At 58.3% G+C, this 13486-nt stretch overlaps 1 protein-coding gene across 1 annotated transcript in view; it reads right to left on the bottom strand.

Moving 5' to 3' along the window:
* The window catches only part of ADAMTS17 (ADAM metallopeptidase with thrombospondin type 1 motif 17), a 266125-nt gene that overhangs the window by 110557 nt on the left and 142082 nt on the right, over positions 1 to 13486 (bottom strand). The window contains exons 9-10 of the mRNA XM_062204548.1: positions 11545 to 11685; positions 10662 to 10812 (exon numbers count right to left, since the gene is read on the bottom strand). Coding sequence (XP_062060532.1) covers positions 10662 to 10812; positions 11545 to 11685 — 292 coding nt within the window. The remainder of the gene's footprint in view (positions 1 to 10661; positions 10813 to 11544; positions 11686 to 13486) is intronic.

Below are 13486 nucleotides of genomic sequence, written 5' to 3' on the forward strand. Positions count from 1 at the left end.
TGTGCACACCCCGTGAGGACACAGGCAGCACGTGTGCACACCCCATGAGGTGGCCGGCAGCACACATGCACACCCCATGAGGAGGCCGGCAGCATGTGTGCACAGCCCATGGGGCAGCTGCAGCACGCGTGCACACCCTGTGAGGAGCCCAGCAGCACACGTGCACACCCATGAGGAGGCCAGCAGCACGCGTGCACACCCATGAAGAGCCCAGCAGCACAGGTGCACACCCTGTGGGGAGGCTGCAGCATGTGTGCACACCCCGTGGGGAGGCTACAGCATGTGTGCACACCCCGTGAGGTCACAGGCAGCACGCGTGCACACCCATGAAGAGCCCAGCAGCACACGTGCACACCCCGTGGGGAGGCTGCAGCATGTGTGCACACCCCGTGAGGTCACAGGCAGCACGCGTGCACACCCCGTGAGGTCACAGGCAGCACGCGTGCACACCCGTGAGGTCACAGGCAACACACGTGCACACCCGTGAGGTCACAGGCAGCACACGCGTGCACACCCATGAGGTCACAGGCAACACGCATGCACACCCATGAGGTCACAGGCAGCACGCGTGCACACCCGTGAGGTCACAGGCAACACGCGTGCACACCCGTGAGGTCACAGGCAGCACACGCGTGCACACCCCGTGAGGTCACAGGCAGCACGCGTGCACACCCGTGGGGAAGTGTGGCATGAAGGCATCCACAGTACAGCGAGGCCTGGCTTTCACAGGGTAACGCGAAAGCTCCTCTCCAGTGCTCACTGAGCCGAGGTGTCATTTGGGGACCATAGCGTCATCTCGTCACTGCTCCTGCCAGCTCTGTCCGACTCGTCCTGTCCCATGGATGAGGAAATGCAGGGCAGGGACTGGTCTGAGTGCAGAGACCAGGGCCTGCCCCGAGCCCGGAGCAGACTCTACCCTCGGGTCACCCTGCTCCCCGCGCCGGGCCCCACGCCCCCTTCCCGTTTCCTGCATTCTGTCGGCCAGGCCAAGCTCACGGCACCTCCTGGGCGCTGCTCCCTCCACTGCTCCGCTCCGTGGTTGAGCAGTCTGCGTCCACAAAGCTCAGGGCCGCCATGCTTCGTGTTCCAGAGTCGCTCCCTCGTGGGGACATTGGCATAGACTTTCCTGGTGGAGGACCCCCCCCCCCCCCCCCATCTGAAAATCCAAAATCCCAAATGCTCCCATGGCTCTTAGAGTCAACGTCAGTTCTCAGAAGTTCTGGATTTGGGAGCCCTTGGGGTGAGGGCTCAGATGAGGGGAGCCGCAGGCCTGTATGTGGAGGTCACTGGGTGGCGGCAGGCTTGGCAGCGGGGAAGTGTGCACAGAGCAGACCGGAAGCAGATTGAGGGGCGGCCACGTGAGCTCCATCGCGGGGTGGGGGGGGGCGCCCACAGGCCCCAGCACGGCCCTCGAATGCAGCACAGCAAGAAGTGAGCCTGCTCCCTGGGCCAGCGCCTGTCACCCGCCTCCGTTTCAGGATGGGCCAAAGCCATAAGGAGTATGCTTTGCCTCAAGATGCGCTGTGACAAACGATGCAGAGCCACGCCCCTCACCCGGAACGCTGTGAAGACACAGGGAGGACCCCGAGTCCTCACTGTTCACGCCGCTGCCACTGCGGGCGCGTGGTGCCCCGGCCAAGGACAGGGCAGGCCACTGCACTGTCCCTGTTTTCATAGTCACAGGGCGCCCGCTGAGGGTGTGGAGAGCCACTCTTCCCCAAAGCAATGGAGAAGGGACTGGCCCCGTGAAACCCCTCAACACTGTGCTGACCACACAAGCTGGAAAGCAGAAAAAACAAAACACCACGAGTTGCATGAAAAAGTGCTCAATGCAAACGTTCCACAGCTACTGCTACGGTCAGAAGTCTCCCCGGGCCGGCGTGCCAGCCCAACTTCTGGATGGCTCCCCGGTGCCAGCCTGGTCACTCCTGCCATGACCGGGGCTGCGGCCGGGGGTGGGGGCTGCTGGGTTCCCTGGCGCTCTCGCCGCACTGGGGACCGGAAGTCAAGGAGAACACGCAGCCTGCACGGCTCTCCGAGAAGGCAGCGTCTACTGTAAACTTCTGGAAAATCTGGGTTCTGTGCTGCCAAAGTCCGGCAGCTTCCAGAGAGGCTGAGCCGAGACGGAGACAGGCACGCCGGCGTCCAGCTCCACCAATGACCACACAGCCCTGTCTGTCTGACACCCAGCCAGGCCCCCGCCCTGGCCAGGCCCACCGGCAGGAAGGGACAGAGCTCATTTAGGTCAGCAGCTGCCAAGCCTGGCGGGGGTAAGGACGTAGAAAATGACACATTCCTGAAACTCACCCGGCCCCCGGGACCTGAAGACAGATCTGCACCAGGGCGTGGGAGTGTGCCAGTCTCCGGAGGTGGCTCCAACGACCACCGGGCTGAGTAGCAATGGACACCAGCAGAAAGAACCCCATGGATCAGGGTGGAATCTCAACACTCAGAGCTCCTGGGGCCACAGGGATCTCACTACCCCCCAAGCTGCCAGGCGCAGATCTCTGGGGCACCTTGGAGAAGAGGGAGCCAGGCTGCCTGCCTGGGGACCAGGCAGACCACTCCCTGGAAACAGGGAGTCCCTGGGAGTGACAGGCTCCCAAGAGCAATGTCGAGGATGGTACAGGGAGGACACAGAGGAGGAGGACCTACTGACCACATGCACAGCCGGCGGGGACCCCTCCTCGCCCACTGGCTCCAGGAACAGGGGCACGGGAAGACGGCAGCCGCGGGTGCCCAGTGCGTGCTGCGAGCTCGGCTTTATTCGCTACGTAACTCTCCTAACAACCCTAGGAGTGCAAACACTGACAGTACCACTGCGCAGACTGGCAGACAGAAGCCTCGTAGGTCATTCTGGAGAGAGAGGCGGGACGTGACCCGGGGCACCTGGTTCTAGAGCCCGGCTTCCTCATGCTAAAGGCAGTGAGAGCTCAACGGAGAACAAAGGAGGGAACGTTGGTGGAAAAGATCTCCCGATGCCCTCTAGGGCCTGACTGCTCTAGACAAGCGCCCTCCCGAAAGGGCCGGCCCACAGCTTCTGGGCCACAGAAACACAGCCCAGCCCTGTCCCTGGGAATGGCATGGCATGGAGGCACGCCACGCTCGGGGCCACTGAGGACCACTGTGCCCTCCTCCAAGTACTGCCTGCCTTTCTGTGGCTGGCGTCCATGTTGGGGCTTGGGGACGGGGACAGTGGAACCAGTGTTAGAAAGCAGGTGGGGTCCGGGGGTCCCTGCAGAGAGTCCTTCAACTGAGCATCCAGGTACCGGGGTGGGCGTTAAGGAGGACGGGAAAAAGGCCTCTTCCTGTTGGAAGGGGTGGGGTTTCGGAAGGCAGCGGTCAGAGCCAGAACTGCCGGGGCTGCCCCCGTCTCGCTCGGTCTCCAGTAGCAAGGCCGGCCCCGTCCTTTCAGCCAACGGCACCTCCACAGGCCCCCCCCCCCTTTCACCTGGCAGGGTGTCGGAGTCTGAACAGCTTTCCAACCTTGCTGCGCCGGCGGACGGGGACAGGAGGAACGCGTAATCATAAAACAGACGGACTGGGCTAATTGCACAAAGTTCATTCCCCCTTCTAATAAATATTTACCATCTAGTGTTTATAACTTCTATGTTTGGACTTTCTTGAAATGCTCTGTTGAATGAAAAACATCACATTATCATTGGCTAAAAGAGGAGACAGCTCCCTTTGCCAATGACTTCTGCAACAAATGCCAGCTAGGGATGCCAATTTTTAAAAAATTTTTTTGTAGTTCATATTTCCATAGACAGCTCTGAGCCTTAGGGCAAGGGGTTCAGTGGGAATGAGGCGGAGGTCCCCAGGGCCCTCAACGTGAATATGGATCATGTGTTACTTTTCCCTGGATCCCTGGTATGGGAATATTTAAGGGAGCAGCGACCTGGTTAGCATTTGAAGCCTCGGCTGCTCCCAAAGCAAATGTAGCAATATTTTCCCAAAGTCGTTTGCCCCACACCTCTGGGCGAGGAAATGGTTTTTAATTGGATTGGTTCTAAAACAGCTGTTGCTGGTGAGTGCCAAGAACGAAAGTCCAGCCAGAAGGGAGCTCTGCCTGCAACCGCCGCCTGGATGACCAACAGCTCAGAGAGAGCCTCGGGCGCTCCCGCGGCGAGCAGGGCCCAGCCTGTCACTCCCCACACCCAGCGCCTGGCCATTCCTACTCAGAGGCCTCTACTATACCCTGAGTATAGTACTTCTAAAATGCATACCGTTACCAAGGCAACGATTAGACTGAAATGGTTTGCAAATCCCCCCCCCACACACACACCCCAGACTGGTAACAGAGTCCTACACGCGTTTCTCTATCGACACATCACACGATGCCATCTGGCCATGGGTCCGGTGGCCACTGTCATGCGGATGTCAAGGGGAGTGTACATGACACTTTGAGATGTCAGCCTCGACTGTGGTGTGGAGGGAAACACCTGGGCCTCCCAGGAGCAAAGACACACGTGGGAACAGCCAAGAGCGTGGCAGTGCACGGCCACACTCACAACTCACAGATTATCGTCACTCAGCAGAGGAGGACAAAGAGGTCCTCTCTGTCCTATATTTTTTAAGGATTTATTTATTTATTTGAAAGTCAGAGTTAGAGAGATGGAGAGGGAGGTCTTCCATCTGCTGGTTCACTCCCCAGATGGCCAAAACGGCTGGGGCTGGGCCAGGCCAAAGCCAGGAACCAGGAGCTTCCTCCAGGTCTCCTATGCAGGAAGCAAGAGCTCAAGCACTTGGGCCATCTTCCACTGTTTTTTCCCCAGGCCATAGCAGAGAGAAGGATCGGAAGTGGAGCAGCCGGGACTCGAACCAGCGCCCATATGGGATGCCAGCATCAGCGGGAGTGGCAGCAACAGAACCAACACTGCCCACCCCTGCTCATGGGATTAGCGCTTCCCTCAAAACAAACCCTGTCTTGTTCTTTTCTCCCCCTTTCCATGCTCCATATCCCAGAAAAAGAGAACGCTCAACGCCTCACCAACGGTGCATCTCACGGGTTTATTCCCTTGGAAGTGCATGTCCTATCTCAGTAGTATTGTTTCTATAACAGGCTCAAAGGTTCCAGAAAGTTTTAAGACAAAAGACCACACATACACACATACCCGCGTGCACACACGTGCACATGCACACACACATGCACACATGCGCGCACACATGCACATATGTACACACGCACATGCATTCACACATGCGTGTGCACACACATGTACACACGCGCATGTGCACACATGCACATGCACACACGCACACGTATACACACAAGCACACATATACACATACACACATACACACATGCACATACATACACACACATACACACGCACTTTTCCAAGCCGCCCGAGAGCTGTGCAGGGGCAGAGGCCGGCTCAGAGGACAGCCAGAGAATTTCTCACCCACACCATCTCTGCAAGAGGAGCCCAGGCCTTGGGGACTGGGACGGCAACCTCAATTCCTTGACGCAAATGCAGCGTTTGAGAGAGGGGGGGGGGGAGCTTCCAGATCGGTGGAGCTGCCAATTCCTTCAGGACACGCGTGTCCCGAACACAGCTGGCCGTGTTGCTCTTCCACGGCATCCAGTAAGCAGCATCTGTTGCTCGCTTCTAGGAAAGGGGGCCGAGAGGGGCTCGGAGGAGACTGCTGAGAATTCTGTAACGGGGTCGCCTCGAGGAGACACCCAGAGACGCTGTGGGGACTGGCGGGGGACGGGACAGGTGGGGTTGTCCACCTGGAGACACAGGTCAAAGCCAAGGTGACCCGTACCGGAAGCCTCAGCTGCTCCCAAAGCAAATGTAGCAATTGGCCACAGTGGCCAGAGCTGAGCCAATCAGAAGCCAGGAGCCAAGAGCCTCTTCCAGGTCTCCCATGCGGGTACAAGGGGCCCAAGCACCTGGGCCATCTTCTACTGCTTTCCCAGGCCATAGCAGAGAGCTGGATCGGAAGTGGAGCAGCTGGGACTCGAATTGGAGCCCATATGGGATGGCGGCACTGCAGGTGGCAGCTTTACCCGCTACACCACAGCGCCGGCCCCAACCGTCTTTTACAGACGCACGAAGGGGACCAGCTTTGTGGTGCAGCGGGTGAAGCCGCTGCTTGTGACGCAGCCATCCCTGAGCAGAGTACCAGTCCCTGTCCCGGCTGCTCGGCTTCCGAGTCTGCTTCCCGCTAAAGCACCGGCGAAGGCAGAGGACGACGGTCCTGGTCCTCGACACCTGCCACCCACTGTGGTGGAGTTCTGGGCTCCAGGCTGTGGCAGCTACAGGCGAGCGAGTCAGCAGATGGAAGCACCATCTTTCTCCCTCTCTCTCTCGGTCACTCTTTCAAATAGATAAATATTTTTAAGATAAATATATTTAATTTCAAATAGATAAATATTTTTAAGTGAGACATGTAGAGAGAGCTCAAGGTAGATCTGTTTACTCAGGCTGAAGACTTTCTTGGTAACATTTATGGTGTAGGATTGCTGGAAATGAATTTTTTCAGCTTTGGCACAACAGAAAAACCAAATTCTTGTGTATTTACTTTCAAATGTTTTATTTACTTATCAGAGAGGCAGAGAAAGACAGAAAGCAGTGAGCACCTATCTGCTGGTTAACTCCCCAACTGCACACAACGGCTGGGGCTGAGCGAGGCTGGGAGCCTGGAACCTCTCCCCTGTGGGTGGCAGGAGCCCAGTCACTTGAGCCGCCACTGCCCCGGGGTCCACCCTGGCAGGAAGGTGGGGTCAGGAGCTGCCGCCAGGCATCAAGGCCAGGTGTGCTGCTGGTGGACACAGGCAGCTGAAGCGCCAGGCCCACCATCGGCCCCCACACTGACCTTTGAGCCATATTTCTGCTGGGTAGTCTGGTCAGCTTTTCTTCTCTCCGCACCTTAAATGGCCTTGGCCCCGTATTGCTTCCAGCGAGAAGTCCGCTTTGTCTCTAACAACCCGTCTTCTTGCTCCCTGTTCAGGCTTTCTCCCCATCACTGCTTGCAACCATGCCGCTATGGTTATGATGAGCGTTGGCTGATGAGAGTTCTCGGATCTATGGTCTCACGGTTTCCACCGAATGCGGAAACTTCTCAGTCCTTTCTTGGAGTATTTGTCCAACCCCCTCTCTGTCAGCCCCCAGACCACTAATTCTGTATTGCTCGTTCGTTCTTCGTCCTCTCCGTATGTCACCTTGGATAGCTTTGATGGCTTTGTCTTCGCGTTCACAAGCCTTCTGTGCTACGATGTCAGGTTTGCCATCAGTCCTATCCAGGGTATCTTTCATACAAGAAACTGCCGTTTTCCTGCCTGGGAGTTTTGTATGGAGATGGAGACACACACACACACACACACATGCACGCACACATCTATCTTTGTGTCACTGTTTAGCACTGTGTACCCTCTTGAACCTGGCACGTGGCTATAATTACTCTCTGAATGTCCTCACCACTCATTCTCTCTTGGGGCACTTCCAGGGGACTTTGGGAGACCTGGAGCCAGACGTGTGTGTTCTAATCCTGCCGAGTGCTGAACAGTCGTCCGTGTCCACACACACTTCTCAGCTTTGTCCCAGGACCACGGTAAGTCCGCTCTCAGGCTTGCTTAGCTGGGATCTGACCAGCATTGGGTGCAGAGCTGGTTTGCTGCCCAACGGAAGCCAAGCCCTGTGAACCCCACTGGTGCCACGCGAGCTCTGTGGGGCTGTCCTTTGACCCTTCCAGGCGATTCCTCCCCTGGCTGCAGGCACTTTGCTCACTCCTAGGTGACCACGAGGTTGGATCTTCGTGGGGGACCCTCTGCAGATCTCTGTGCAGCTCTTTCTTCCATGGTGCTGTCCCCTGTGGACCCTGCCTGCCTCAGTTTCCCTGAATGACCAGCTCTGCCGCCTTACCTAAGGAAGCCCACTGCCTCTCTGTGGTGCTCCCCCAAAGCCAGCACAGCTGCGGACTCACCTGACCCCCTCTCCCGCCTCTGCAGAACCACGCAGCTTGATGGACAGGGTCCTGCAAAATCCCCACTTCATGTATTTCATCCGCTTTTTGGTTGCTTCTGACAGGAGGGTAAATCCGGAGCCTGTGATTTCATCGACCCGAAAGCCGAAATTGGGCTCAGACGTAAACGCCACTGAGGACCACGCCCCCTCATCACAGGATTCCACCGCAACTGTCAAGAGTGAGAGCGAGGACCACGGCTGGAAAGATCAGGTACAGCACTCAGGTGAGAGAGCACTCTGATCAGCGCTGGGAGTCTGGCTGCAGAAGACCGCGAGGTTCAGCTGCTGCTGAACATCACAGCGGCAGGCACCCAGGCTAAGCGCTGCTGATCTGGGGGAAGCGCGGATACTTTCGCCCCCATCACAGATGGGAATGAGAGTGACCTGGGAAGGCGACGGGTCCTGGGTGTCAGCACTCGGCACGGAGCAACTCCCCGGGAGCTTTGCCAAGGACACCGAGGCTGAGAGAACGAGAAGCCACCACCGGGCAGCAGCCCTGGGCCTTCACGGCACTGCCTAGAACGGAAGGAAGCCACAGGAGCAGCTGGCACGGGCCCCTGCAGGACGTGTGACCAAGTCCTCCTGTCATTCTGGGGAGCCAGATGGAGAAACGTGGAGAGCGCCTTGGGGAGTGGCAAGAGGGCGCCTCAAAATGCCGGGGGAAAAATGGAATCAGCAGATAAGTTCACTTCTGTGCAAAAACTTTTTAAATCCATGCATAGTTTTTTCCTAAGTTCATGGAAAAGGCATATGATGAAAAAGCTATGCACAGATTCCAAAAAATTAAAAATAAACCTATCTGTTCATTTTCCACAAACATTTTGAAATTCCCTTGTTCATTACACAGGAAGGTCTCCAGCGTTTTTCTCCACTCTGAGCTTGTCCACAGGTTCATCTGTGGGAGTGTGAAGCCAATAAGGACCCAACAATGGGCTGCTGGGGTCATGGCTGGGTCCCATGATGACAACCATGTTCAGAGGGGCCTGCCTGGGCCACTGTGTTGAAGATGACCACCCACGCCCCACCCCTGCCCACCCCTGCAGCACCTGGGTCTCCAGCCTTCGGGCACACGGCATGCCAGGCACTGCTCGCTGCACTGGGGAACCCTGGGAGCAGCAGCAGAGACGGCTTCCCCTGAGAGGTTTGTAACCTAGGAGGAGAGATAATCACACCCATGATCAGCAACACGCAAATGCCAGAGAGGCTGCAAGATGCCACGTGCCCGAAGGCTGGAGACCTGGGTGCTGCAGGGGTGGGCAGGGGTGGGGGTTGGGTGGTCATCTTCAACACAGTGGCCAGGCAGGCCCCCCTGAGAAAGCAGAACTCAACATGCATGAGGGAGGCTGTCACATGGAGAAGTGACCGCAGAGCCAGCAGAAGCCAGTGCGCATCCCTGCTGGGAGCGGCCAGGTGGGCTCTAGGAAGAGCCTGGAGGCCAGCAGGGCCGGAACAGAGGGAGGGCAGGGGCGCGCCGAGCAGGCTGGGGTGGCAGATCCCAGCGTCGGGAGACGGCGCCATAGAGCAGAGAGCCACACTGGCCACGCCGATCCTCCGCTGAAACACTGACCCAGGAAGGGGCGAAGGCACCCCCAGGGAGACGCAAGCCCTGGAGCCCCGCAGGGTGGCACTGTGTGGTCCCTACCAGGGGCAGAGCGTGTGTCCCAGGAGGCAGAGGCGCCAGCTCCTCGGCTCTCAAGGGGGCCCAGGCAGGCGTCTGACGCTCTGCCTTCCCCTTCCCCAGGATAGGGGAAGAGCTGGGAGTGACACATTTGCCCCATCAGGCTCCAGGTCTAAGGGAAGTGACGCGAGCCTTGCACGTGGGGTCACCACCATCAGCCAGCTGCCCGGGGGCCATCGCAGTGACCACCATGTCTCTCCCCTAACCCGATCGTCCGCTAGCTCAGGGGGAGGACGCTGCCAAGGACGGCGTTTCATTACTGGTAAACTCTCAAGGAGCCTAGGAAAGCAGCCGTAGTTCCTGGGAGCTGGGGGCAGATGCCCAGCCTCATGGTCACTCACAAGTGGGCGATGTCACCAGACAGATCTGGGCTGGGGCTTCCAGGGAGCAGATGACCTTGATCTGAAGGGATGCTAATGAAAGATCACACAACGCCGGGGCACCCTCCTTCCCTTCCCTCAGTAACAGACGCATGGGGTCCGCCGCCCAGCCCACAGGGATCCTGGCCTGCTACTTAGTCTCTTTGAGCCTCTGTTTTCACAACTGTTAAAATGGAGTTAAAAGCCTCTGGTCTGAGGGCTGCAGGCAGGGCTTCACGGTATGGGGTGGGCAGAGTCCAGCCTGGGCAGCTGTGAGCCCCCATACGTGCATCTCCCCCTGTCCCTACTCACCCAGTCTCCCAGCTCCTGGAGGGGAAAATGACTCTCGCTGGCATGGAAGAGCCTGCCCAGCTCCCACGCCATCAGTCCTGCCCCGTGGGGAGGGCTCCCTGCTGGGCAGGTGACACTGCATCACCTCCATGAAGGTGTCCCCTGCCCATGGGTGTGACTGCACACATACACACACACACAGGTATGCATGCATGTGAACACCTGTGTGTGCACATGTGTGTGGGCGTGTGCATTTGTGCAGGTGCTGAGTGTGAATGCCGCTGCCCTCCTGCTGAAGCCAGGCCTGCGGAGGCTCAGCCAGGCCCAGGCCCTTTGCCAAGCCCTCCTGGGGCTGCTCACCTCCATGTTCCTGCAGAAGGTGGCGTTGGTGCCGAACAGGATCTGGCACTGCTCGTTGGCGCTGTAGTGCATGCCAGGCAGCTTGTGGGGGAGGCGCACGGCGTGCTGGCTCCTCGGGTCCGTGACCAGCAGACAGGCGCTGACTTTGGATCTGAAACAGCCGAGGGACAAGCCGACTCGCACGTGTACCGGTCGGGATTTGGTCCCGACTTGCCAGTCCTGGAGCAGCACGCGCCTCTGAGTCATGCATGGGAAAAGGACCCAGGCACTCGGACATGAGCAGAGGAAGCACCCGTGTTGTCAGGCTGACCTCCCATGCAAAGTGAAACAATGCCAAGAGCTGACAACATCCGAGCAGGACTCTGGGCTGACAGACGCCCAGTGGGGAGCAGAAGCACGAGAGCTGACGAGCGCCTTCACTCCTGAGCCTGTTGGCCACTTACTCAGGCTGACACTAAGAGACCCGGGTGGCCCGTGGGGACAGACTCCGACAAGGGTCTGAAACCGACAGTCAACTCCTCCACGGCAGCCTGCGGACGGAACGGCACAGGCACCTTCTGGGACACCCCTCCACCAGAGCTCGGCTGCAGGGCAGCCTGGGGCGCCTCTGGGGCAGCGTGCGCTCCCGGATGCAGGCTGCAGAGAACCAACCCAGTTTCTTCCCGAGACAGCACCCCAGGACGGGTTGTGATCGATCGATGACCGATGGGGAGCCCAGGGAGACGCCAGGCCCGGGACGGGTGATGGCACCCACGGCCTCTTCAGGGCCAGCTGAGAACTGGATGGGAGCCTCCGCTCTCCCTCTCACACTTGGCCGGAGTCCCCTGACTTCTCGGGCAGTGACCCCTGCAGTGCTGGCTGTGCCACGTGACTCGGGACTTACCTGAGGAAGTTTTCCAGGTCCTCACGACTGCAGGGCGACCAGGAGAGGTCACTGGGGTTGCGGCCTTTCACCCACTCCCCGGACATGACGTGGGAGCGGCCGGCGCAGGACGTGTGCTCGTCGTCATGGTTCATGCCCAAGCTGTTGGGGAGGAGAAAACAGGTGCGCCTCAGCCACAAGTTCAAGGTCACAGGTCCCGGAGTTCAGGCCTTCAACACCAAAGGCGAGAGGGGTTGGCGCTCGTCCTCTTGGGGCAGATGGAGGCCCAAGGTTTGGCTCAGGTCCATTCAGCAAACAGCTGGGACCTTACACTCACTCCACTGGAGGCTGGTGCTTCCGTTTGCTTCCTAACACACAATGCTCCTTACGGGGAAGAAACTGTGCTAAGGGCGGGGGGGAACCGTCCAAGACCAGGACTTACAGAATGTCATGAGGGGCCAGTGATGTGGTGTAGCTGCTTAACCGCCAACCGCTGTGTCAGCATCCCCTATGGGCGCTGGTTCCTGTCCCGGCTGCTCCTCTTCCCATCCAGCTCCCTGCTAATGCACTTGGGAAAAGCAGTGGAGGATGGCCCAAGTGTTTGGGCCCCTGCCGCCCACATGGAGACCCAGAAGCAGCTCCTGGCTTCAGCCTGGCCCACCGCTGACCACTGCAGTGGGGAGTGAACCAGCAGATGAAAATCTTTCTTTCTCTATAACTCTTTCAAATAAATAAATCAATCTTAAGAGAAAAAAAAAAGAACGTGATGGAGGTCGTCTCTTCAGTCTTGCAAAGTGGTGGCTTTTTGGTCTTCATCACTGCACCTGTCACCTCCCCGCCCCACTGTCCCTGAGAGGCACCAGGCTGCCGTCCAGGCTCGGGTGGCTGAGCGCCGTGCCGCTCACGCCACTGCTGGGTGCTGAGTCCAGGACAGAGACCCAGCGTGCATAAGGACTCCTGTTCTTTGTCAAGGATCCCCGGGGCTGGAGGAGAAACAGGCTCATTCATTCACTCACTCACTCACTCACTCATTCATTCCAAAGGCTTTTCAGCTGTTTCCCACGTACCAGGTACCAGTGCAGAAGACAGAGGGGTGCACGGGACAGCACCGCAGGCCGGGCGACGAGAAGCCAGACGCAGCTCACCACTGAAGGCCTGCAGGTGCGGCACCAGAGCCAAGCCCTCCTGTTCCTCCTCACAGGTCTCTGGCCACCTTCCACCAACTCCCTGCTTAGTGCTTGGTGCTGACGCCGCCCCAAGATGGGCCTGTTGGCCACTTACTGGGCCCCCCTGTCTCCCCGCCTGCCTACTCTGCGGGAAAAGCTCCCCTGGGCTAAGCTGACACCGGGTGGCACGAATGCACTCGGGGGAGGGCCCAGCAGGGTCCCCTCGCCTGCCGAGGGCCCGCTTGCCAAGGCCCCGCTGTATTTACCCTCCAGCCTACGGGTGCCAGGGGTGCTGAATCCACGCATGTGGACACCTGCTGGGTTAACCAATGAAGAGCAAAGGGGTTGTTTTCAAGAAAACAATTTTAGCCAATAGCTAAAACAGACTGCTGACAAAGTGCATCTGGGCAAGACGGCATGTAAAAGATGAGGGACGAGTCATAAAAGTCTGCTTCCAGAGGGCCCCTAAATAGACAGACAGACAGACACACACACAGACACACAGACACACACACGAAACTTAGTTCAAACTCATATCACAGGTGTGTTCTGTGTGAAGAAGGTGGAGTGCGGGAAGGGACATTTGCGCTCAAAGGCAAGGCTTAACCCAAAACATAAACTTCGTGAAAAGCTAACTTCATGGCTTACACTAACACATGACATGGGGCCAGCATGGTGCCACACAGGGTACGCCTCTGTTTGCCACATCCATGTCCCATATCAACGGGCTGGCTCGAGACACAGCTTCTCAGCTTCTGATGGCTCCCTGCCAATGCACCCGGGAAAGCAGTGGACCA

Source organism: Lepus europaeus, chromosome 11, assembly GCF_033115175.1.
Source record: "Lepus europaeus isolate LE1 chromosome 11, mLepTim1.pri, whole genome shotgun sequence".
In the NCBI taxonomy this organism is placed as follows: domain Eukaryota; kingdom Metazoa; phylum Chordata; class Mammalia; order Lagomorpha; family Leporidae; genus Lepus; species Lepus europaeus.